This window comes from Papio anubis, chromosome 4 (assembly GCF_008728515.1).
Source record: "Papio anubis isolate 15944 chromosome 4, Panubis1.0, whole genome shotgun sequence".
NCBI classification, from domain to species: Eukaryota; Metazoa; Chordata; class Mammalia; order Primates; family Cercopithecidae; genus Papio; species Papio anubis.
In genome coordinates, this window is record NC_044979.1 from 28,275,402 (window position 1) to 28,299,874 (window position 24,473).

The window sequence follows — 24,473 nt, forward strand, 5'->3', positions numbered from 1 at the left end:
GTGACAGAGTGAGACTCTGTCTCAAAAGAAAAAAAAAAAAAAAACTGTCAAATGATGTTGGGAGCACTCTGCTCAGAATGGATTTTTTTTAATATTATTATTTATTTATTTATTTATTTATTTATTTATTTATTTGAGACGGAGTCTCACTCTGTCACCCAAGCTGGAGTGCAGTGGCACGATCCTGGCTCACTGCAAGCTCCGCCTCCTGGGTTCACGCCATTCTCCTGCCCCAGCCTCCCGAGTAGCTGGGACTACAGGTGCCTGCCACCGCGCCCAGCTCATTTTTTGTATTTTTAGTAGAGACGGGGTTTCACCGTGGTCTTGATCTCCTGACCTTGTGATCTGCCCACCTCGGCCTCCCAAAGTGCTGGGATTACAGGCGTGAGCCACTGCGCCTGGCCTAAATATTATTATTTTTAGAGATGAAGTCTCCCCATGTTGCCCAGGCTGGTCTCAAACTCCTGGGCTGAAGCAGTCCTCCCACCTCAGCCTCCCAAAGTGCTGGGATTCCAGGTGTAAACCACCACACCTGGCCTCAGGATGGATTTTTAAAAAGATGAAGGGGTACAATGCCATGACTTGCTGTGTTTGAGGGCAGCAGAAAATGGAGAAACAGTGCTCCCAGATCAGGCTTAGAAAAATAAACAATACAACCCAAGGTTGCTTCAAACCAAAGAGATTTTAATGGCTCTTGTTTCTTCCTCAGCGCCCTAATAGGGGTGGTCTCGCACATGCTCCATAATTGCCTTCAAGCCAAGCCAGGTCTCCTCAGCTGTGGGAAGGATCTGATGGGCTGGCAAGAGGAAGCCATAGCGCCCTGTGTCTCTCAGTTCAAAGGCAAATGAGTACTTGATGCCGTAATCATAGGACCAGTCAATGCTTCCTCCACTGGCTTGGTCTGAAGGGCAAATGAGAATGAAGTTTAGTTACACGACTCCCACCAGCCTTCACAGCAATGGAACCTCTATATTAAATTCTACCTTCATAGGTAAGCCAGGCCCCTAGGTGTGAACTGTAAGAGGGGGAAGAGTTTAGTAGAGGATCACATTTATGAAAAAATACAATAATTTGAAAAGCAAAAGGTGTTATTCAATGGACACTGAACTGAGCCTTCCTTTGGTGTTCTTAGGAGCCTCTGGTTTTACCCACGCCATCCTACGTGGCCTCTTCTCCACCTTAAGTAGGCCACACCACTTCCTTCTTTAGAAGGTACAGACATGGTTTTCTCTCGTGGGAGTGGAGGGATTATAAATGCAGTAAGAGGTTCGGTCCCTATCCTCAGGGGACTTTCAGCATTAAGGGTGGGGCAGGCTCTGCTCTGCTACCAAGTCGCATGTCCGGCACATCTGTGTGGTGGGTTCAGCCAACACAGTAATGTGCACCTGAGATCTGTGTGCCTGCTGATGTGACAGATGATGAAGGAAGATGGCATTAACCTACGAGTCAGTCATGACTCAGAAAAGCCTAGCAATGGACCAGCCCTGTGGCCCCTCCCAGGAAGGGCAGCTAGAGGTCACAGGAGGACTTGGCGAGGGCACAGATGGTGGAAGAATTGAGCTGGAAAGACCAGGGAGGTTGTACCAGAAAAGAATAGGGCTAGAGGTTAATATTGTAAATTAATATTGTCAACTCCCATGAGTTTTGTCTTTGCCTTCACCCAGCAGAGCAGCTTGGAAATTAATGCCTGGTAAATAATAAATACTAAATGGTTGCTGATTTGAACTGAATCTTCCCTGGACCAAAATTACCCACTCACACCTTTTGGTGTGGCTACGTGACACGGCCAACCACACTAAGAGGTCCACTGTAGACAGAATACTGGCCTCAGATAAAATCCCAACCCTATAAATCATTATCTGGGTGACCTAAACTAAGTCATTTATTTCCAGATGCTTCACCTGTTACATAGGGATGATATTACTACTTGTTTCACAGGGCAGTGAGAATTAAATAGCATAATGGTTGTGATGACACTAGTTGGCTGTGTCCTCAATGTGCTAGGCTCTATGTTAAACTGGGCCATGAATCTCTAGGTAGGTACTAACATTATTCCCATTTTACAGATGAGGAAACTGAGATTAAGAGATTAAGTGGCAAGGTGTCGTGGCTCTCTGCCAACACTTAGGGGACCAAGGCAGGAGGATCACTTGAGCCCAGGAGTTTGAGACCAGCCTGGGCAACATAGTGAGACCCTGTCTCTACAAAAAAAAATTTTTTTTTAATGAGCTGGGTGTGGTATCGCATGCCTGTGGTCCCAGCTACTCAGGAGGCTGAGGTGGGAGGGCTGCTGGAGCCCAGGAGGTCCAGGCTACAGTGAGCCATGATCCTGCCACTGTACTCCAGCCTGGGCAGCAGAGTGAGACCCTGTCTCTAAAAAAATAAATAAAACAATAAAATAAAAACAGAACTATTAAGTGAAGGAGCTAGGATAACGTATGTAGAATAAGCATTCAATAAATGTCAGTTATGTTTACAACTATCATTGTCAATAAATGACCAGGATGCAATCAAAAAAGTTAGGCCACATTAAGGATCGGAGTTACCCGTGGGAGAGCATTCACCAGGAAACGAACAATCGACGTTTATATAGTACTTTAGAATTAGGGAACACTTGTATTCCACATATCTTTTGAACCTCTCAACAACCTATTTCACAGATGAAGAAACCAAGGGAGAATAAGTGACTGGACCATGGCTACTTCGTTCCAAAGCGGCAGTGCTATAACTCAAACCCAGGGCTCTGTACCCAAGCCCTGTGTTCTCTCCCCACTATGCCTGTCTGAGAAAGAATTCAAAGAACAACTTCTGGGCCAGGTATAGTGGCTCATGCCTGTAATCCCAGCACTTTGGGAGGCCAAGGTGGGCAAATCACCTGAGGTTAGGAGTTCAAGACCAGCCTGGCCAACATGGTGAAACCCCACCTCTACTAAAAATACAAATTAGCCAGGCATGGTGGTGCGTGCCTGTAATCCCAGCTACTCGGAGGGGGTTAAGGCAGGAGAATTGCTTGAACCTGGGAGGTGGAGGCTGCAGTGAGCCAAGATCGCCCCATTGCACTCCAGCCTGGTGACAGAGCAAGACTCTGTTTCAAAAAAAAAAAAAAAAAGAACAACTTCTGAACCAAACACCTACTGTAGCACAGCTCCTCAAAGCCCCTTCCAGATGGGAAGCTGCCCAGGAAATACCTCACCCACTACAACCATATGGACATCTTTTGCGTGGAGTGAGGCAGGTGTTCTGCCCCGAGCTGCATACTGACCCGGGGCAGGAAGCAAAAAGTGCTGAATTAAAACTAGTGCTTAGAGGCAGAACTTGTCCCAGCTGGAATGAGGCCAGGATAAGAGTCAGCTGTGGACAATGATGCAGCTAGAACTTGCCGGGCCATTCACAGTCGGGCTCCAAAAGATCATACAGCAAATCCTACACCTGTCCAATATCTGCTTATTGGAAATAGCTTCCATTTCTGTGACCTCACCAAAGAAAACATACTAAACGTCAGCTTCCAAGGTCTATCTTACTAGTAAATACCTCCAGATAAGATGGATGAAAAGCTAGATTCCTTGTAATAAAATAGCTGAGACCTATGTAGGGGTCTCGGGGATACACAATGCTATTCGGCTGAGACTCTGAACTCCAGCCTCCACTCAAAAGCTGCCAAGCAAAGGCACTCATTCCTCAGTCTTAAGCTGCCATCATGTCTCAAGCTGGGTCCATCCTCTGTCCCCACTGCCACCACTCAGAAGGCCCTTCTCCCTGGGGGTATCCCTGATCAAAGTGAGGACAATCCCATGTAGAACATGGTTAAAAAGGTCTCAGCAACTGTAAGCAAATCAGTCTTCCCAGAGAACTGCCTTAAAAATATGTAACAAGAGGCCGGGCGTGGTGCCTCATCCCTGTAATCCCAGCATTTTGGAAGGCTGAGGAGCGCAGATCACGAGGTCAGGAGTTTGAGACCAGCCTGACCAATATGGTGAAACTCTATATCTACTAAAAATACAAAAATTAGCAGGCATGGTGGCGCGCGCCTCAGCTACTCGGGAGGCTGAGGCAGGAGAATTGCTTGAACCCAGGAGGAGGAGGGTGCAGTGAGCCAAGATCACGCCATTGCACTCCAGCCTGGGTGACAGAGCAAGATTCCATCTCAAAAAAAAAAACAAAAAGTAACATGAGCGCCAAAGCTGTTCATTCCAATTAACTTGACAATCTTGCCTCAGGAATATACTCCAAAAAGATCATCTAAGAGAAAAAGGAGTTTATACAAACATGTTTATAGTAGCACTATTTAGCAAAAAGATGAAACAATCCAAAGACTCAGTAATTGGGATATAGCAACATCATGGAATAACAAAAAACTAGAATGTAAATTCATAAAACTATACAGGAAATGATGTTAATTTTAAAAAGCTGAACATACCGGTAATCCCAGCACTTTGGGAGGCCAAGGTGGGTAGATCGCTTGAGGCCAGGAGTTCAACACCAGCCCAGCCAACATGTCAAAACCCCATCTATACTAAAAATACAAAAATTAGCCTGGCATGGTGGCACACACCTGTAATCTCAGCTACTTGGGAATCTGAGGCAGGAGAATCTCTTGAAGCCAGGAGGTGGAGGTGGCAGTGAGCCAAGATTGCACTACTGTACTCCAGCCTGGGTGACAGAGCGAGACTCTGTTTCAAAAAAAGAAAACCACGACTAGCAAGGGTGCATTCCCATGATTCCTGCCATCACCCCTCCTATGGCTGTGGCTACATCCAAGCCCACAACACATCCAAAGACATGCTTCTCTCATTCCATCCTGAGCCATAACTTCTGCCCACCTCTGCCTGTCCTCCTTTCCCCAGCTCTGGAACCTCACTGCACTGGTCATTTCTTCTCTCTCCTGTATCTTCCACCTCTCCCTCTTTATTTGTTCTTTCCCACAGTCAATAAATACATCTCTTATCTCAAAAAGAAAAAAGGCTTCCATTCTGCTCTCCTTCCCTTATCCACTCTTCTGAAACTGCTCTGGGTAAAGGTCACCAGTAAACTAGTGATGAAAATTCAGCGGAAAATGTCCTGTCCTTATCTTAGTTGACTTTTCATGGCCTTCACCATTGTTGACCACCGCCTCCTTTTCAATAATTACTTTTCCCCTGCTTTCTGACATCCAGGGTTCTCTGCCTTTCTGCCTAGCCCTTGCTGCTAACCCCTTCTGCGGCTTAACACCTTGCTCCCTGCTTTGCCCAGGGTTCCTCTCACTCCAAATGTTCTCCCTGCTCTACTGGTCCAACCACCCACTCTATACCAACTCTTCCCAAATCTCTCTCTCCACAGAATCCCAGGGCATGTAGTCCAAAACCTACAGGCCATCTCCATTTGAATACCCTACAAGGAGCTCAGCCTCAATATGTCCACAGTTGAACTCATTATCTTTGCGATCTCACCCCTCTTTCACCTTCCTGGACTTCTCCCTCAGTGACTGGCACCACTCAATGACTTTCAGTGAGGATCTCTCCCCATCCAATAAATGACAAAACTTCTTGGCTTTACCTCCTAAATCCCTTCCATCGTCACTGGCCCTGCTGTAGTTTGGGCCATCGTCTCTCACCTGAACTCCTCCTCTTCCTATGGGATGTCTCTACTGCAGTCCCTCATCACTCCATCCACACTGCTGCTATGTTTTAGCTAAACACAATGCCTCAATTCCCTCACCGTCCTGCTGAAAACCCCCCAATGGCTTTTAGAATCCTCTGGGTTAAACCTAAACTCCTTACCATGGCACACAAAACCCTGAACTTCCCCAGCTCCCCTTTCTCCCTCTTTCATTTCAGCAATCTCAACCTCCTTGTAGCTCCCAGAACCCATCATGCAGTTTTATACTTCTATGCCTTTGCATATGCTGTTGACTGTGAGAATGCCTCATCCTTTTTCTCCTTCTCTATCTTCCTGGTGATCAGTCTTTACAACCCTACCCTCTTCCTACATGAAGTTTTTCTGCTTCCGTCAAATCCCCCGACTTTCTAATACTTCTGTACCATGTATACCCTACTATTGCACACATAATACAAAAGCTCACTTGCCTTCCTGTTCATCTCTTCTATTAAAGAGTTCTTTGAGGGCACATTATGTCTCCAGTGCTTGGCATAATGCTTAACATATAATAGATGCTTAATTTAAAAGTCTGTTAAGCAGAATGGGTGGTCAGGCGTGGTGGCTCACGTCTGTAATCCTGGCACTTTGGGAGGCAGAGGCGGACAGATCACCTGAGGTCAGGAGTTTGAGACCAGCCTGGCCAACATGGTGAAACCCTCTCTCTACTAAAAATACAAATAAATAAATAATAAATAAATTAGCTGGGTGTGGTGGTGGGTGCCTGTAATCCCAGCTACTCCAGAGGCTGAGGCACAAGAATCCCTTGAACCTGGGAGGTAGAGATTGCAGTGAGCCAAGATGGTGCTACTGTACTCCAACCTGGGTGACAGAGCAAAACTCCATCTCCAAAAACAACAACAACAACAACAACAACAGAATGGGTGCCTATTAAAGGCATTGGTTTCCAAAGGATCCTTGGGCATGGAAGCACTAGGGAACTCCGGGGGATGGAACTGTGTGGTCCTGAGTTTCCAGCTTTGTCCATAAGGAAGGGACCGTGCCTTTGAAGGACTCAGAACCTGCACAAGCATGCTCTGGGATTTCCCAAAGCACTGTAGTCGCTTCTTGTTTTTATCTCAATCCATTGGGGAAGAGGAGGACCTAGAAAGTCTGATGGCAGGCTCCCCAGACTTATTCCTCACACTGCCGCTATTCCTGACTTCTCCTCCATCTTCACATACTCTGCATCAACACATGCCTGCCAACAGAGTCTATCCACAGAACCACCTGGGTCCTCTTCAAGAGTCACACCCATTCTGTCCCCACAGTCCATGGAATTCTAAGGGCATGAGCCCCTCTTAGCCAGGAAAGGGAAGATAATAAAACAGCCAGGTCTTAGGCCAGGCACAGTGGCTCATGCCTGTAATCCCAGCACTTTGGGAGGCCGAGGTGGGCAGATCACCTGAGGTCAGGAGTTCGAGATCAGCCTGACCAATATAGTGAAACTCCGTCTCTATTAAAAATACAAAAATTAGCTGGGCATGGTGGCACACACCTGTAGTCCCAGCTACTTGGGAGGCTAAGACAGGAGAAGTGCTTGAACCCAGGAGGTGGAGGTTGCAGTGAGCCGAGATCATCCCACTGCATTCCAGCCTGGGCAACCGAGTGAACTCCATCTCAAAAAAAAAAAAAAAAAAAAAAACAGAGCCAGGTCTTGATAAAGGCTCATTTTTAGATAAAGAAATTCTACAGAATGAGAGTGAGCTGTAAGGATCTGAACAAGCACAGGAGAGGGCACAAAACATATACTTAGGGAGTCCTTTGTTCCGGCCATCACACAGTAAGTATCTCATGGAGGAGACTAGATTCACTGAGGGAAATTGGGGAAGTTTGGGTTCCATGCATGAAGACCTATCCCTTTCACATAAAGGCATGTAAAAGTTTTGGCCCAAACTCACACAGTGCCTGCCATCTTAATGGGTCATTCGTAAAAACTTCCAGCACACTGGATACTTACAGATGACAGAGCAGATTGGTCCCACTTTGTACTTGGTGCCATGCAGGCTTGTCAGAGATTGGGCAGCCTTTTGGGCCACTTCACTCTAGAGTTAGAGAACCAAAGAAAGGTAGACAGATAACACTTGTCTCTTGGGAGATCAGCTGCCCAACAGCAGAACATAGAATGCTCTAACTTAATGCTCCAGTTAATTGAGGTGAAGGCACAATACCCTTTTTATTTCAACCATTTTCACTGAGAAGTAAGCACAAGTTCACTTCTATTGGCTTTGAAAACACAACATGAAGGCCTCATTGTCTATTTGATCATCCTGGTGTTTGCAACACTCACGGATTCATTATTTTGCCACCAGTTCTCCCTGGTGAGAGGTGTGGCTAGAAATAGGGTAGATTTAAGGGGTCTAAAGAGAATGTGGACTGACCCCAGGACATATGTGGGAAGCTGACTTTTCTTTTACTAGATCCCTGCATTGGCTTATTTCCCTATGGCTGTCTCTTTTTCCAAGAAGTAGAGCTCAGAAAAATATTTTCCATTATTTGAGGCTTCCAATTTTGACTGATTGAGGCTTTACTGTCCTTGTCAGGGATAAATGTAAGGTCTTGAACTTGGGTCCAGGAAAACAACTGTACGATTACCAGATGGGGGAAAGCTGGCGTGGTCAAATCCTTGGAGAGCCTGGGGGTTACTCTTGTCAATGAGCCCGACATGAGTCAACATTACAGGGCTACGGCCAAAAAACTAATGTGATCCTCAACTGAATTTGCAGAAGTGCACGGTCTGGCTGAGGGTAGTTATGGTCACACTCTGCTCTGTGCTGGGTAACCCACAACATACATTTCACATTCACTTCTGGGAGCTACCTGCTATAGTTTGGATGTTTATTTCCCTCAAGCCCCATGTTTAAATCTCATCCCCAATACTGGCGGCAAGGCCTAATGGGAGGTGTTTGGATCATGAGGATAGATCTCTCATGAATGGCTTGGTGCAGTCCTCACAGTTAAGAGTGAGTACTTGCTCTATTAGTTCCCTCGAAAGCTGGTTGTTAAAAAGAGTCCGGCACCTCTCCACTCTCTCTCTTGCTTCCCCTCTCACCGTGTGATCTCTGCACCATACCAGCTCCCATTTGCCTTCCATGAGTGGGAAGCAGCCTGAAGCTCTCACCAGATGCCCAATCTTCCAGCCAGCAGAATCATAATCCAAATAAAACTTTTTCCTTAATAAATTACCCAGTCTTAGATATTTCTTTACAGCAATGCAAACAGATTAAGACACCACCCTTGAAGAAGCATATTCAGAAAACAACAACCAGAATAGTAAGGGAACTTGAGCCCATAATATGAATGCTTGAAGGAATTGAGGTTATTTAGAAGAAATAAGAGCTAGAAGAAGCAGGCTGGTGGTCTTCAAGTAATAGTGGATTCACCTCTTAAAGGGAAATAAGCTTGCTCAGTAGAACCAGATGATAAACCAGGGCTGATGGGTGAAAAACACAGAGATTTTGCTCTCCATAAAGAAGAACACTAACAACCTAACAACCTTCCCCGACAGAATAGGCTCCCTTGAAGGCAGGAAGCCATCTAATCATAGCCTAGATTGACTATCTGCGAGAGGTTTGAGCACCAGGTTTAGATAATTTAAGGTCATCTAGGTCTTAAAAAAGAACATTTTAGAACATTCTTTTTCCCTGATATGACCTTGAATGGTAACACTCACCATCAAAACCTCACAGAGCTCAAATCTAACTGATGAGATGAAAGGCACACTTGAATGGGAATAATATAGCCTATTTCTGTGTGGGGCTGCCGACAATAATCTACTCGAAGGTAAATTGACAAAAAGGTTCCAATTCTGGGCTTATTTCTAACATATGGGTTTCACAAATCCAGCCTAAAAGCCAAATTGGAAATATTTGCACATTCTTTTTAGCTGGGGATAGCTCTTGCTCAATTGTGAACAGCCTCCTGAGATGTCACCATCTGAGCTAAGGCTGGGGCCAGTTGGCTTATTCCTGAAACAGGAAGGGTGACAGAAGGTATCAAGTTAGGGAAGTGAGTGTTTTACCCCCAACATCATACACCAGTGCATCATCATGGTAGATCATAGAGCCAAAGTCCCCAGAAAAGTATAAGACAAGTTGCTGAGAAGCAGAATTGCTCAGCTTAGAGCATTTGACTACCAATCCAAGAGTCTCATATCCAAATCCGAGGGCTTTTTCCCCCATATGCAACAAAATAGCATGTTCTGGGAATCTATGCTCAAACCAGGCTGCTGCTCATCTAGATTAAGGTAACAATAACTTCATGAATTCTATTTCCCAAAGAAACTTAGTTTAGTAAAGTTCAAAACCAGTCTTTCAAACCTTTGGCTGCATATCATAATTTTCTCTGTGTCTGACTTTATGTCTCATTCATCGTTGTAATGGTACACCTCCACCTCAGGGTATGACTTTATGCCTGAGACTTACTTGACCACACAACACACGTTTGTTGCTGGGCTGAAATTAAGTTTCAGAAACTCACCAGCTCATCAGAGTTATCTGGCTTGGTACATTTGTACCCGTAGGGGAACATCAGCAGCTGGGAATAGCTGTGGAGGGTAATGAAGGCCTTGACTTTTCCATGACTCTTGATGAAGTCCACTATGGATTTCACTTCAACTTCAGAGTTGGCACTGGGTCCATGGTATGAATCAGAGCAAGGGTTGCTGCTGGCTCCAGGTCCTGGGGAGATGCGGAAGTAGCCCAGTGAGGACAGCGAGCTCTAAGAAGACACTGTAGGGAGGAGGTCACCATGCATCACTAATTTTCTCCTCTGGAAGTCAGGGCAAGATTGTCATTGTGTTAGATCAAGTGTCTTCCAAAGGTTATAGTCAGAAAGCCTAACTGAAGTGATTCTGGACACATCTCTTCTTCAAAAAATATGGTTTCTCTATACAGTAGAAAGAGCCATCTAATTAGATCATCTCCTCTCTGTAGGAGTTGTTGGAAGAAAAGCTAGATTTAATATTATAGATGGAATTCCTGCATTGGGTGGGAGTTTAGCAAGTTCATTTTCTGGGATCTCATCCAATTCTTAGAGTCCAAGAGTAGAAGATTCTATGCTCTGTAATTCCAAGGCACAAAGCCACAAATGCAAGGAACCTCTGACACCCTTTCTGCAGTGAGGAAATCATGACTACATTTGACAAGGCCACCTTTGGCCTTGATTGTCTCAGCAACTAGAGTGGTTCAAGACCCCTGAAATGGGTCCATTGTAGGCCTGGCCATTGTAGAGAAACTTCCAGGGGATGAGTAGGGGTTAGGATTCCCTAGGCTCCCCATGTGATACAGACAAAATGTCACCTTATTTTAAAATGATTTAATGAAAATAATATTGGGGAGGATTGACATTGAACTGTGGGCCATGGCTCAGTATTGTGCTTTATTTTTCCCCTACAGTAAAAAAAAAAAAAAAAAAAAAAAAAAAGAACTGTAAAAGCAATGAATGAAGTTGCCACTCATCCGTATCCTGTAGCAGTTCTCTAATATGTCCTATCTTAGTTCCATAACTCTAATTAATTAATTTGTCTTACAAATACGTAGTGATTGCCTTCTGCGTTGCAGACACTGTGCTAGCTGTTAGGAATACGTCAGTGAAAAAGACACAGCTCCTGACTTCAATCTTATCATAGCATAGTGAGGGGGAAAAATTTTTAATTCTATGGTTAGTGAGACATAAGGGGTTTTCTCCAGTGGCTGAGGGCATAAAGGAGCCCCTAACTAGCCTGCCACGTAACTCCAAAATGTAAGAGCTGTCACAAAGCCAGGGCAGCAAGCTCACATTTTATATTTGAATCTGTTTTGAAAGTCAGTTTCTTCATCCTGTGTGTACGTACTTCTTTTTAGTTTTCTTTCTCGAAGCATCCATAGATGATGTAATGCTTCTCCTTGGAATAGATCCTAACCCCCTCTAGTGGCTGGCTCAGGGCTTCCCGAGTCCTCCTGCCATTGCGCAAAGTCTTGCTCCGGCTGCACAGAAGGCTAACCGGGCAACAGCTTGTGGGAAAACCAAGATGTGAGACAAAATATATTAAATGCTGCTCAGTGCTCTGTGACAGCACTGTGCTCCTGTGAAGGGAATTTAGTTAAGTGTTTTTCAAAGAGGTTTTTAAATGGCTTAAATCCTGGATGGGCTTAGCCAGCTGATGCACTGCAGGGCCATCTGAACCAGTTTGTGGGCCAGACCACGGGTTGACCATCCCTGGGGGCAAGTCCCAGGGCTCACCTCCAAAACCTGCATCCCAGTTCCGGTTAGGATCCACACCAACACAGAGGCTTCCAGATACCTTGGACCGGGTCTTCCGCCACATACGATTCTTTCAGATCCCACCCAAAAAGCACATGGAAAAAAAGAAAGAGGGTCATTCAGCCTGATCAGAAGGTTCCTTTAGAATTCTGTCAGTTTCCCTAGTTCTCTGGGATACTCCTTTCCCTTGGTTGGGGCGGTGGTGGACAGTCCTCATACAGGTTCTGCTAGGAGTTTCTCTGCCATTTCACCAAAGTGAGACATGAATACACCCCCAGCTCCTCAAATGAACCTGCCAAACACGTGTCATGGAACCCTAGTTCTGTCCAAGGCCAACAGCAACAACCAAAAGCAGAAGGGAGGGTTCTGTGATGAGACTATTTGGGGGAAAATATAGGGCTAACTTGGTAAACTTTCTTCAGAACTTCTAAGGATTGTTAATGCCTTGTTTTTTATGAACTTCTAAGAAACGGATATGGTGGGTGGTGTTTCCTAGACTTGACAATGGAACCCTTGATTCATATGGTATCTCATGGGATGAGTACTAGTATTAGTATGAGTTTCTTTGAAAATGTCTTTGAAAACGCTACTGTAGTTAGCTCTCTCTAAAAATAAACTTGAAGCTGTCATTCATTTTGAATATATGTGGGGTCACAGTTGCTACAATAGTGTATTGTAATGAGATTTTAAGGGGGAAAAACTACGTAACTCCTTTTAGTGATATTACGGAGGATTTCTCCCACAGATTTTAAGTAAAATGCTAGATGCACTGTACTGCCCACCTAAATCCTGCTGCAATCTAATTGTCAGCAGGTAACATCCGCCTCCTCTTTTCTATCAATCCTAACACAAAAAACGCAGAGATAATTGGAACAAATCTCCTAGATGACTCACGGTGAACACTGAGCTCTAATAGCCCAGCCTAACAGCTGAAATGGGCTCTGGCTGAGGCAACATGTAAAGACATCATGCGTTGGAATAAGAAGTGATTATAACCACTTCTCTATCCCTCATTTCTGGGCGACTACTGAGAAATTAGGCATTCCATTTAGAGTAAATCAAGAAAAGAATGATTACTTTTATTTTACTTTTGAAGTTCCTACATATCTGCTTAGGTCCTTGTTGAAGAAGGAAAAAAAATCCAGGCTTACTTTGGTTTGAGAGAACACGTATCCATCAGGGTTTGTGACTGGCAGGAGGAAGATATCCAGGGTGTCCAGAACGGAAGTGATGGATGGGTTCTTTCCATAATCAGAGGCAATCTGAGCAAAGACAAGATAGATGTCAACCTCACACACCCCTTTTGTCAGGAACACAGGACAGAACAGTAAGGGAGTGGTTTTTTTCCAGATGTGAACCGGGGATCACTATTGGTCAAGGAAAGTCTTCCAGGCACCCAGCAGTACGGTCTCCTGCAATGTTAATGTGTTGAATATGCCAGCGCCTATACTTTTATTTCTAGTCAGAATAATTTACTTCTATTGAGTAAAAATCAGATATCATGTATCTACTCTCTTTCAAAAGCAGCAACATTCTTCCTGTTCATTCCAATGAGACATTTTGCAATAGTGAGCAGTGATATATGTGACTTATGTGGACCTATGCACCAAAGAAATTTTGTTTGGTATTCCTTAATCCCCTACATGGGCTAACTTTCCAAAAGAACTCACAACAAACATCAGATTACTTAAATATGCAGAGACATTGCTAAAGACACAGAGAACCAGTTAAATTCCATTTGGGGAATTACATTTTTACTTGCCATCAACTGCAGTTGAGTTGAAGTTTCTGCCGGATTAAAATTTATTCATTTCCTGTGCTCAGCCATCCTAAGGCATTATTATTCAACTGTTAAATATCCATTTCATAATACCCTAAAGGTAACCGCATTTTAATTGAAGGGAAAAATGTATCAGTCGGTATGCACGTGGTTGCACATGCTTGAATGATCTGATGTGGATTGATTTCCTCTGCTCATGAATTAACATTCTGATTTATAGCATGTCATTTTTGAATTACTTAAGAAATACCAGACTAGGTCACTCCTAGCCCCAGGTCCTGACTCTAATGCCAACAAACTTGTGGAAGACAGATCTTACTACACCTTACCTTCAAAATCAAATTTGAGAAATTTTCAGAACAACCCAAACACCCTTAGCCAACTCCACTTTGGATCTGTGGGTTAAACTGTTCTTGCACCTGTTTGTATTTTCCAGCTGACTCCCTTTCATGATTTTTTAAATTTCTAGTACATCACACCTCAGCCCTCAGGGTTCCAGGCAGCAAAGTGATTTTTCTCTAGTCGGTTCTTATGCTGAAATCTGGCTCCCAAGGGTCCTCCCTGGCCACCCGTTCCATCTCTTTAGCTTACTGAGTCTTTTTTTTCCCCCTCTCTCTCACTCAACAGCAATCACCACATCGTGGTGTCTTTTAACAGAGCGCACACTGGGCTGCCCAAGGGGAGGAGCCTGGGGTGCTGGATGGGGCAATAACAAAAAAGGCTGGATGGGTTCATTGCCAGCCCGTGTGACAAGAGAAGGGTTTTGGCTGAGAGCGCCAGCCATCAGGACCACTGGGACTGTCATGGGTTTCAGTGGGCCTGACCCCAGAAAGGTAAAATAAGCGAGGAATGTTAGGCAAAATGACCTTATTTGCTGTCCAAAGTGCCGTTGCTTGTGTAACCCACTCTCGAGCATGGATCCCAGCATCCAGCCAGATAGCTGGCTTGTCTCCTCCGGTGCTGAACTGCAAAAGCAAGTGTGGCAATGTGAACGGCTCCACTGCCGTGGCACCTGGTTGCCTCCTCTCTACCCCAGATCATCCTTCTTTGTCCCTCTCTCTGTTCTTGATGTGATTAACAGAGAAGGAAATACAGACAGTGATGCTGTCGACTAACTCTCATTTAAGGAGAATTTTCTTTTGTCCCCTTCTTCGAATGCAAGTGTAAATGCAGACTGAGGGGCATAGACAATTCTCCTCCGATGTTTGTAAAAAATCATTGGAGATAATGACAGGAAAATATCTTCATATGCTGAAAATTGGAAAAAAATGGATTACAGGATTTCATTTTTATTTTTAAAGAAACTAGTTCATTTATATACCCACATACATATGAGAAAAAAGGAAAAGGAGAAGGAGGAAGAGAGAAAAGGAAAAAGAAAAGAAAGAAAAAAGTAGAAAAATATACAACAGATTGTTTTTTGTCTGTTTGTTTTTTTTGTTGAGACGGAGAACAGATTGTTAATAGCTATTATCCCATAGTTGTGGGATTAGAATTATGAGGATTTTTTTTCTTTTTTGTTTCCTTTGTTGCTCTATTTTCCAAATGTGTGCAATAATAGTGTTTTATTATAAAAATGCTTGTGATAACCTTCTGAGACCTTCATAAAAACATGATAGCAAACCTCTGGAGGTACTTTCCAGAGTTTAAATTTTATGATCTAAGTGACTTAGTTTTATTTGAAATAGTGGCTTTGCCAATTGGATCAGTAAATGGGGAGGAAAAGATTATTTTTGCACCATCAACTTCTATCTCTGTGCTGCATTCTAAACACAGCAGATAAGGTAAATGAGAAATGCAAATCCTTGCTAAAAATTACAGTTCATGGGTTCTAAGAGTTTTAGTTAAAAGTGTTTTGTGCCTTTTCCTCTAAAGAGCTCAAACGTAAAAAGCAGGGAACTTTCAAAAACACAGTATCTTCCACCGCTGAACCACCGGGAAAAGGGAAGGCCAGGGAAGACCACGGTGGAAGAGACTCTGGGGTTTTCTGACCAGTTGGTGGGCGGGGGGTGCGGGTAGAGGAAATAAAAAGAAAGAAGGCAGGTAAACATTAGCAAATGTATCCCTGTGGTATAAAGCAGGCAAATCACTCCTCTCAGGCCTGCTTTGGGAAAAACGCTCTGGAGAAATCCATCTGTCCCAGTTAGTCAGTTGGTTCCCAGCCATAACGTTTCCAAATTTAGCGAGGAGTTGTGACATTACCTCTTTTTGATTTTTTTTTTCTCTTAACAAACTCTTTCTAGGAAATCTGGGGAAACAATTTTCACTGTTTTTGAGGACAAAGTGCAAAGCTTGAAATTATGTGCACAAAGACGGTCAGAGGTTACGAGATGGCGTCAAACCCTAACCTCTTTCCATCTATATCCTTTTTCAAAAGATCTTCATTCAGGGCATTTGTCTTTGCGGTTTAGGGTTTAGTTGTTCTGCATACGACCAGAACTCTTCTTTAAAAACTAAAAACAAAAAAAAGAAAAAAGGAAAAGAAAAAGAAAAAATGCAGCTTAGGCAATTAGTGCTTTTTCTTTTTTAACTGGTGTGCCTGTGTGTGTGTGTGCGCGCGCGTATGTGTGTGTGTGTGTTTAAAGAGGAAAGAAAAAAAAAGAGAAGGGGAGGGGAGCCAGAGAACTCCCAGCTTGATGAATTACAGCCCCCAGCCCCCAACCTCCCCCGGCCCGCACCTCCCCCTTCCTCGGCTCCTATTGGCGCGATTGCCCCGGTTCCCCGGGAGCTCATCTCTCAGGACGCGAGCATTAATTCACTCCTGCAGACCTGCGTCAGCTTGCGCAGGAACAGAGAGAAATAAAAAGAAGGGGGCGGGGGTGGGGGAGTGGATACTCAAAACCAGCAAGGACCGGTTAGGAGGAAAAGAAAAAAAAATAAAAAGTAATAAAAAGGAGCCGCTCTGTAGCACAAGCCGGGACTGTTGGCTAGCCGGGGAGGAGGGGGATTCTAGAAGCATCGAGAGGAAGAACCGCCCCTGCACCGTGTACCTTAAGCACGTTCAAAGGCCGCTTCTCAAAAGAAGAGCCAATATTCACTTTGCTCACTAGACCAGGGTACTCAGCCACGAGGTTATCCATTTCTTGGGAAATCTGAAATGTTTCAAGTGAATAAATAGACATTTGCGAGTGAACCATCTGTTGCATGAGATCTGATCCCCTGGTGATTTTCCCCATTCCCTTGGGACACAGCGGAGGGGGCAGCGCGGCTCGAGCTATAGGGTCGGAGGGTTTGGATCCAGCTGAGTGCTGCTGAGTCCATCGGCGTCTGCGGGGGCTGCAGTCCAGCCGGCCCTTTGCAGTTTTGTGCAAAGCAAAATGACACACTTCCCTGGGGTACTTGTGGCTTTTGGCGACCCCAGCCCTTTGGTGGGGTTTCTCGCCCTTGCTAGCAGAGGAAAACAAAAGGTAGTGCCCCCTCAACCCCAAAATGGATGTACAGGCGATCGCTACAAAATGTCTTCCGGCTAAATCAGGCCCGGGGACGATGGGGTTTCTGCTGCAGACGCACTAAGGCCACCGGCTACTCCAGCTCCTATTTTCAAGGCGACTGAAATATTGTGCATCTGGGGAGCCCTAACTATGTCCCTTGCTGGGATTGAGACGTGTCCGGGTGCATTTGGAGAGCTAGCGGGAGGAAGTCAGTCCCTCCAGCTGTTGCCAGTATTTGCACTCCGTAGGAGACAGACATCAGTTTGTCTGGGAGGGAGGGAGGGCGTCTTGTTTGCTCCACTTCCTTTTCTTCCTTATTCTCTGTGCTGGTCCACAGTTCCCTATCTGAAACCCTTGAGGCCATATATATTTCAAATAAGACAGTTTTTTCAGGGGAGAATTTTAGGAAGGTAATAGGAAATATATATTATGTATTACACATGGGACGTTGCTCCGTATTCAAGCACATTAATATTTCTGGCAGTGAAACAAATGAGCAGTGAGGCAGTTCAGGTCAGATTTTGCTCCCAAATGAGTTCAGGTCAAATCAGCTTTTCCCATCAAATAAATTAGGAGAAAAAAAATGTTTAAAGCTTTTTGCATTTAAAAACTGCCAACTTGGAGACTTGGTGCCTACCAGATACCTCTTCTCTGGCTCTTTCCTACTCCCCATGCCACCCCTTAGCCCTACAACCACCATCCCCTCCGGCCCCTTTCCATCCCTCGACTCTTAAGTCATTGCAGATAGAGTCCCGTGGGCCTGGAGAAGGGCTCTGTGTCACAGCACTGCCCAGGATCCCCACAGCAGCATGGAGCAGCCGATGAAGGAAGGGGATAGTCTCCACAGAAACAACAAAGCCCAGGAAAGACAGCAGAGACTCCATGAGGGTTTGCTGCCATGAGGTCTTACAGAGCACATTCCTGGGAGGCAGAAGAATAGGATCTGGAGGCAGGGAACCTAAGGCCAATTCAGGCTGACTCCCTAGAACTACATCAAAAAGCAAACCCCAACTTTCTATGCCCAAGTAACAAAAGGACCAGGGGCTACTCCCTTTGCACCTACCCCCCCTCCTCTTTCTGGCGTGGCAGATGAAAAATTGAAACTACCTCTAATTGGTCCCCTCCTGCAACCAGTCAGGTTGGTTGCAAGCCAAGTCTTCATTTGCGTAGGAGTATAACTTTGTAACTTCACTTCAGCCTCTGACTGGCTGCTTTCTGCAACCAATCAGACTGATCGAAGGCTACTACTGCATTTACATACGGCGTACACCAAGTAACCAATGGGAAACCTCTAAAGGGTATTTAAATCCCAGAAAATTCCGTAATGGGTTTTTGGGCCCCTATGCTCGGGCTGCTCCCCACCTGTGGAGTATACTTTTGTTTTCAGTAAATATCTGCTTTTGTTGCTTCATTCCTTCCTTGTTTTGTTTGTGCGTTTTGTCCAATTCTTTGTTCAAGACGCCAAGAACCTGGACACCCTCCACCAGTAACACTTGGATGGAAGTCAGAGGCGTCAAAGGTTGTCCCTGATTCCATCATCAGTGGCAGCCCGGAAGCACAGCTTTCACTTGGCTTTGTGTCCCCATTGCATCGTCAGTGGCAGCCATGATGGCTTCCCTGGCTTTGTGGGCAGCACAGGTCAGAAGTCAGCAAGGGGGCTTAGGGCAAGATCACCAGCCTGAGGGGTCTGCTTGTGGGTACCCTTTAGACACTCCACAGTGGGTAGCCGTTGAGATGAGCAAGTGGATTTCAGCTCCTACAGTAAGCAAGAGTGGGTGCGAAGCCAGTGACACTGGTACTGGCTGTGAAATCCTAGGGAAACTTAGAGAAATTAGAAAATAATAGAAGAATAATTTCTAGGCCATTAAGTCACCACGTGGAAGTATGAGCTTTATCCCTAGAGGAGAGAATGGCCCCTCTGTAATGTTCATTTTGAAACACCTACCTCTTCCAGGGTATGGTAGGCACCAAAATTGAAGTTACCACTCCGTTCTCTTCTCCTGTTAAAAAGCATTTCTTCATTCTCTTTGTCCAACAGGACCTAAGATAAAACAATTCTATCTATGATTGGTTTACAGCAATGTATTTCAGTCTGTAGTTGTGAAGGAAAGGGTAACACTCGGGTCCCCAGTATCAAGCTTTCCTCTTCTTGTCCTGTAGGCTTTGAGGTCATGACTTTCCCTTATTCTGGCCCCACTGTGAAAGGGAATGGAGCATTAATGGGACTTCCTACCAGCCAGATGCTGCAGGTGTGCCAGGGTGGATTTGCAGGCATTGTCTTATGGCTCATCTTACCTTTCTGGGAGCTCAGGGCCTGAGTTAACCTCTAAACAAAAACTAAATCAGGCTAGACTTGGTGGCTCACTCCTGTAATCCCAGCACTTTGAGAGGCCGAGGCGGGCGGATCACTTGAGGTCAGGAGTTTGAGATCAGCCTGGGCAACATAGTGAAACCCCGCCTCTACTAAAAATACAAAAATTAGCTGGGTGTGGTGGTGCATGCCTGTAGTCCCAGCTACTCAAGAGGCTGAGGCTGGAGAATCACTTGAGCCTGGGTGGCAGAGGTTGCAGTGAGCCGAGATTGTGCCACTGCACTCCAACCTGGGTGACAGAGTGAGACTCCTTTTCCTTCTTCTGCCTAACACCCTTTGGTTTGTACTTTATATTTCATGCTGTAGCCTCTCTTTTGCCGTTTCCCTTAAATTCTTTGTTACAATATTCTGCATGTATTCTGCATGTGCCAAATTCAAAAAAGAGAAAGACAGTGCCCTCCTACCCACCTTGCAAGGGGAGCCCAGACTGCTGGAAGGTCCTAGTGGTACCCACAGGTCCCTTCCCTGCAGAGAGTACTCAAGCATGAAAGAAGATGGAACTGAACTGACGTTCATGTGGCCCAGCAAGCTGCAGGAAGGTGAGTCCGTGGCATAATTACCTGCACATCTTCAATCATGATGGAATAGGCAACTCCCTGGGACTCCAAGAATGCTTTGACTGCCTGAACGCTGACAAAGGGAACTCGGATGTGGGCTGTCTCCCCTGGGGTGCTGGGTGATCTCCAAAAATCAAGCTGAAAGGGATAAAAGTCCAAGCCAAGGCAATGAATGGGCTATTCTGGGGAATGGACAGGTCAGCACTGATGGATTTCTAGAAATCAATTTGCATCAATTTTATCTTGAGCCCACAAGTTTTGGAATCATTGTGAAATCACTATGATATTGCAACAATGGTGTTTAAACATCCATGTGTCAGCAAATCCATTATATTGTTTCCTCTGCCCCTATGGCTAGATATTAAAACTGGCAGAAGGAAAAGATTATTAATACGATGGCAGTTTTTTTAAGCTGGGATTCTAGTGATCCAATTCATTTAATAATAGGATATAAATACTATAAATTATTTTACAAGGGAAATATGCACTAAGGGTGCTTAATTTTTGAAAATAACTTTCACATTTGATATCTCCTTTCGTTCTTACAATAAACCTGAGAGATAGAAGAACGATATATTTATTGCCATTACTCTGAATGAGAAAATGAGACACAGGGAAGGTAGGTGACTTGCCCAGTATCCTGTAGTTGGGACCAGAGCCCAGGTTTTCAGAAACCCAGCTGCATGAGTTAGCATTTCACACTATGTCATGGGAGTCAGAATACAGTCCAAAATAGATCTCAATCATGTTTAACAGTATTCGTTCTGGGAACAGAAACTCGCACTAGATCAAATACCTGGAGATGTTCTTGAGCCTCCAATTGTAGCAGATTTTTAATTTGTTCTTCATTGCTTGGTACAATCTCAAGAACTTGGTCTCTAAAGAAAATTAACCACAAATGTGACCTTAAAAGCAAAACCTGGACACTTTCCTGTTGCTTTCTGCACCTGTTAGTCTCTGTGTATAACAGGTTAATGCAACGGTCAATAATCTCTGTGACAATCCAGAAACTAATAAATAGTATACTAAACCCACATTGCCAGAATGAGAAGGTGATAGAATGGCATTATTTCTTCCCAGGAAATGTTATCTAAATAATAATGAAGAGGTGTACCTGCTCCTAGCAGGAAGCCTGCTGTTAAAGTTACCTTTCCCTTAGCTAATGAATCAAATAGCACCTGCTGCTCGTGGAGTGTTAGCTTTTAATACTTGCCTGTTCCTGTTGTTCAGAAGTAAGTTTTTAAAAAGTGGAATAATTTGGTGCTTGTAAGAGGAAACAGTTCATATGTGGGTAGACCTAAGGGTTTGTTTTTAATGGTTTTGGGGTTTTGTTTGTTCCTTGTTTTTGTCAACTGAAAATGTATCAAGGTTCTATCCCCAAACTCCATTTATGTGGCCCAAACATGGGACATGGCCAGAGATAGTTGGGACCTTGACAAATTATGTGCCGTGCCTCTCTTTATACACACACACATACATAGGGAATGAAGGGTGAACAGGAAAGAGAAATCTCGAAACAATCAAGCACATATCTTTACGAAGAGTTCCCTTGGTGACAGAGCTTCGCCTTCTAGCCTTTCTCCAAGTAGGCAGACTCCCTAAGTCATTGTCCCAACCATTTGTAAAGTGGGGAAGGAATCAATACAATGAACCATGTACAGGGACCAGAATATGGGTCTTCTGAAACCAAGCCCCATGCAATTTCCTACGAATTCCAGTGGAATACAGAAGTGATGGAACATGAGCTCTTTGAGGCTCATCTGCCACAAATGGTCTGAAAATTCTTCCATTTAAGTCTCATTATTTTTGGTTAATGCATGGACTCCCAGGAGTCCTCCTTTAAAATGGGAAGGCACTGAGAAAAGTAATACAATAGGCTCATATTTCCTGGTGTGTGTTCCGAAGAATAGTAGTTCTTTGAGTTACTCAGAGACAGAAAAGAAGGAAGGAAGGAAGGAAGGAAGGAAGGAAGGAAGGAAAGAAAGAAAGAGGGAGGGAGAGAGAAAGTGATAATTTAAAAAAAGGGTACATGCTGCAACCTAGATCCCCTCTTACAGATTTATAATGCACACTGATTTAACCAAAGCTCCTAGAAATCCTATAGTTTGTTTAACCCTCTGATTCCCACATTTATTTGACCAGTGGCTTTTTGGAACCAAACTTATTTGACTGTTTTCTTAGTTCCCTGGACCACTCTTCAAAAAATGCTGCCTAAAGCCCTTCATAGAATCATGAAGCAAAGTACTTCGAAGCAAAGATGAGTCCTCCAAAGCCAGGAGAGGAGGAGTTGAGCTGAAATCTATAGCCCTGGCCTTTCTACTTCATGAGGTTCCACCGCCTAGTTGCTGAATCTAAAGATCGGGGGGTAGGGGACAAGGGCTAATGTGAATGGTAAAGCCCAGAAGAGCAGGAGGAGGTGGGAGAGTAGCCTTGACACCAGCTGAGTTACCTGAAACAAATGGCTACACAGCTGTATTTTCCTTGATGTCTATCAAGCCTACAGTCTGATCACTGGAGGGAAAAATGAGTAAGGACAGAGAGAAATAGGGTTATGTGTGTTCAGTTTTCCCTTTTGTCTTTCCCTTTAAGTGTCATTCATCTCTTTTTTGATCATCCACTCCTATTTTTCCCACTATCGACTTATCCCCAAATCTAAGAGAACTTCTCTGAAAACACTGAACACTTATACCCATTTACTCTGTAACAATCAAAGGCTCCATCAATCAGGTGAGTAAAATTCAAAGAAGCACCAGAAAGCATAACTTACCCCACAAATGTTTCTAGACAGTAGATATGCCCAAAAAGGGCACCAAAAAACAAAAACAGGATCGACCTCATGGCCATGGGTTTTCCTGGCATCCAGAATTCAGAGTCCTTCCTGAACTTTATTTATAGGGATGGCAGCTGAGGGTGATGTGCTGGCCCTCTGAGAACTCATGTGAATTCCCACATGAGAAAATTCCCACCTGCATGTGAAATACTCAAGGTTGTAGACATCCACCTGTGTGATATCACCAATCTGTACATTTTCAGTTCCTAGGATAACAAACTTTGATGGAAAGAGACCAAAATTGCTAGAGCATACCAAGGGCAGTATAGGTATGATTGAGAACATAAAATGCCACTAGCTACCCTGCGATAGAAGCCAGATTAATAGACCTAGAGGTTAGTCTTTTCTGGGTCTCTGACAAAAAAAAAAGGCCAGAGCATTTATAGTAATTACTCAGGCATCCTGTCTATCACATTCCATTAGCTTACTCATTTGTTTATTTTTATAATGTTTACCTTGAAACACTGCAATCACTCAGTTCACATCTGCTGAGTGTCCCTGTAGATGTGACCCATTCCAATCCTCACTCTATATTAAAACAAAACAGAAGGCCCTTTAATATTCAATTTTGCACTGTCTCAAAAGTGATCCATCTGCATTTACACCAAATTGATATCCCTCTTTCTGTGCTTTTTCTCAAAATGAAAATGTCTTTCTGATGACATTTCCTATAACAAGCAACAATGAAGTTGCTTGTTATAAGAAGTATGAATTAAAAGGAAGTGTTTTCTTTAATCATCAATAATTCTTCCATCCAAAGAAAACCATTTGGCATATATCTTTAAAAATTTCTTTCTCTGCTTTCGAGTTTTTTTCTTAAACAAAGATTAGACCATATCGCGTATACTGTTCTTTAAACGAAGGTGATCTTTTCTTGTTCATAAACATAGATCTACATTAATCTGACTTTATTCTTCATTGCTTAAGAAGAAAATACACCTGTTTATTTTTAGAAATCATAGTTTATTTAATTTTAGCTGTTCGTACACATTATATTAAGCCTAGAAAGACTCAACCACAACAAGCAGCAAGGAAATTTTCGTCTGTCCTCTGTGTGTCAAATTTATCTGCACACACTTTAAATCTCTGGGTTTGCATTCTCAAATATCTGCTTGAAGGGGAAAGATATATACACAGTGTTTCTGATTTCAAGAATGACTGGATTAACTTGATTTTTCATTCTCCTGGGAGTCAGAGAGAAGACAGAAACCAAAAGGCAGAGGCCGTCATTCATCCTCATGTCCCCAGCATCTATCAAATAAACAGGAGTTCAATAAATTGGAAGTATATACTTGGAGAATAAAAGCTTCCTGGAAAAAATGGAGTTTTAGGCTGGGCACGGTGGCTCACACCTGTAATCCCAGCACTTTGGGAGGCCAAGGATGGTGGATTATGAGGTCAGGAGATCAATACCATCCTGGCTAACATGGTGAAATCCCATCTCTACTAAAAATACAAAAAATTAGCCTGGTGTGGTGGCACATGATACACATCTGGGTTAAGGAGGAAACTTGGCCCAGTGGAGCAGGGACTTGACCCTGGGAGTGGTGGGGAAGGTAAAATACCAGAAGGTGGGCTAGAGGGCAAAGGATCTCACAATCCATACAGAGGAGTTTGCTCCAGATGAAAT

At 44.1% G+C, this 24,473-nt stretch overlaps 1 protein-coding gene across 1 annotated transcript; it reads right to left on the bottom strand.

Annotated features, from left to right (window-relative positions):
* Positions 1–663: 663 nt before the first annotated feature.
* Positions 664–24,214, bottom strand: CPA2 (carboxypeptidase A2). Its single transcript, XM_031665157.1, has 11 exons — positions 22,781–24,214; positions 20,810–20,891; positions 20,017–20,151; positions 19,031–19,126; positions 16,645–16,746; positions 14,521–14,619; positions 13,026–13,136; positions 11,854–11,944; positions 10,111–10,310; positions 7,592–7,676; positions 664–901 (listed from the first exon to the last, which is right to left on the bottom strand). Exons 1-11 carry the CDS (start codon positions 22,870–22,872, stop codon positions 714–716), a joined length of 1,281 nt encoding a protein of 426 aa, XP_031521017.1. The 5' UTR covers positions 22,873–24,214; the 3' UTR covers positions 664–713.
* Between the last annotated feature and the right edge of the window lie 259 nt (positions 24,215–24,473).

Excerpts from the sequence above, each read along its gene's own strand:
- CPA2 (XM_031665157.1), bottom strand. The coding sequence starts at position 22,872 with ATGCCAGGAAAACCCATGGCCATGAGGTCGATCCTGTTTTTGTTTTTT. Across the intron at positions 16,747-19,030 it reads CCTACCATACCCTGGAAGAG|ATTTCCCAAGAAATGGATAA; the intron begins GTAGGTGTTTCA and ends GAAACATTTCAG. Across the intron at positions 14,620-16,644 it reads GGCCTTTGAACGTGCTTAAG|TTCAGCACCGGAGGAGACAA; the intron begins GTACACGGTGCA and ends TTGCTTTTGCAG.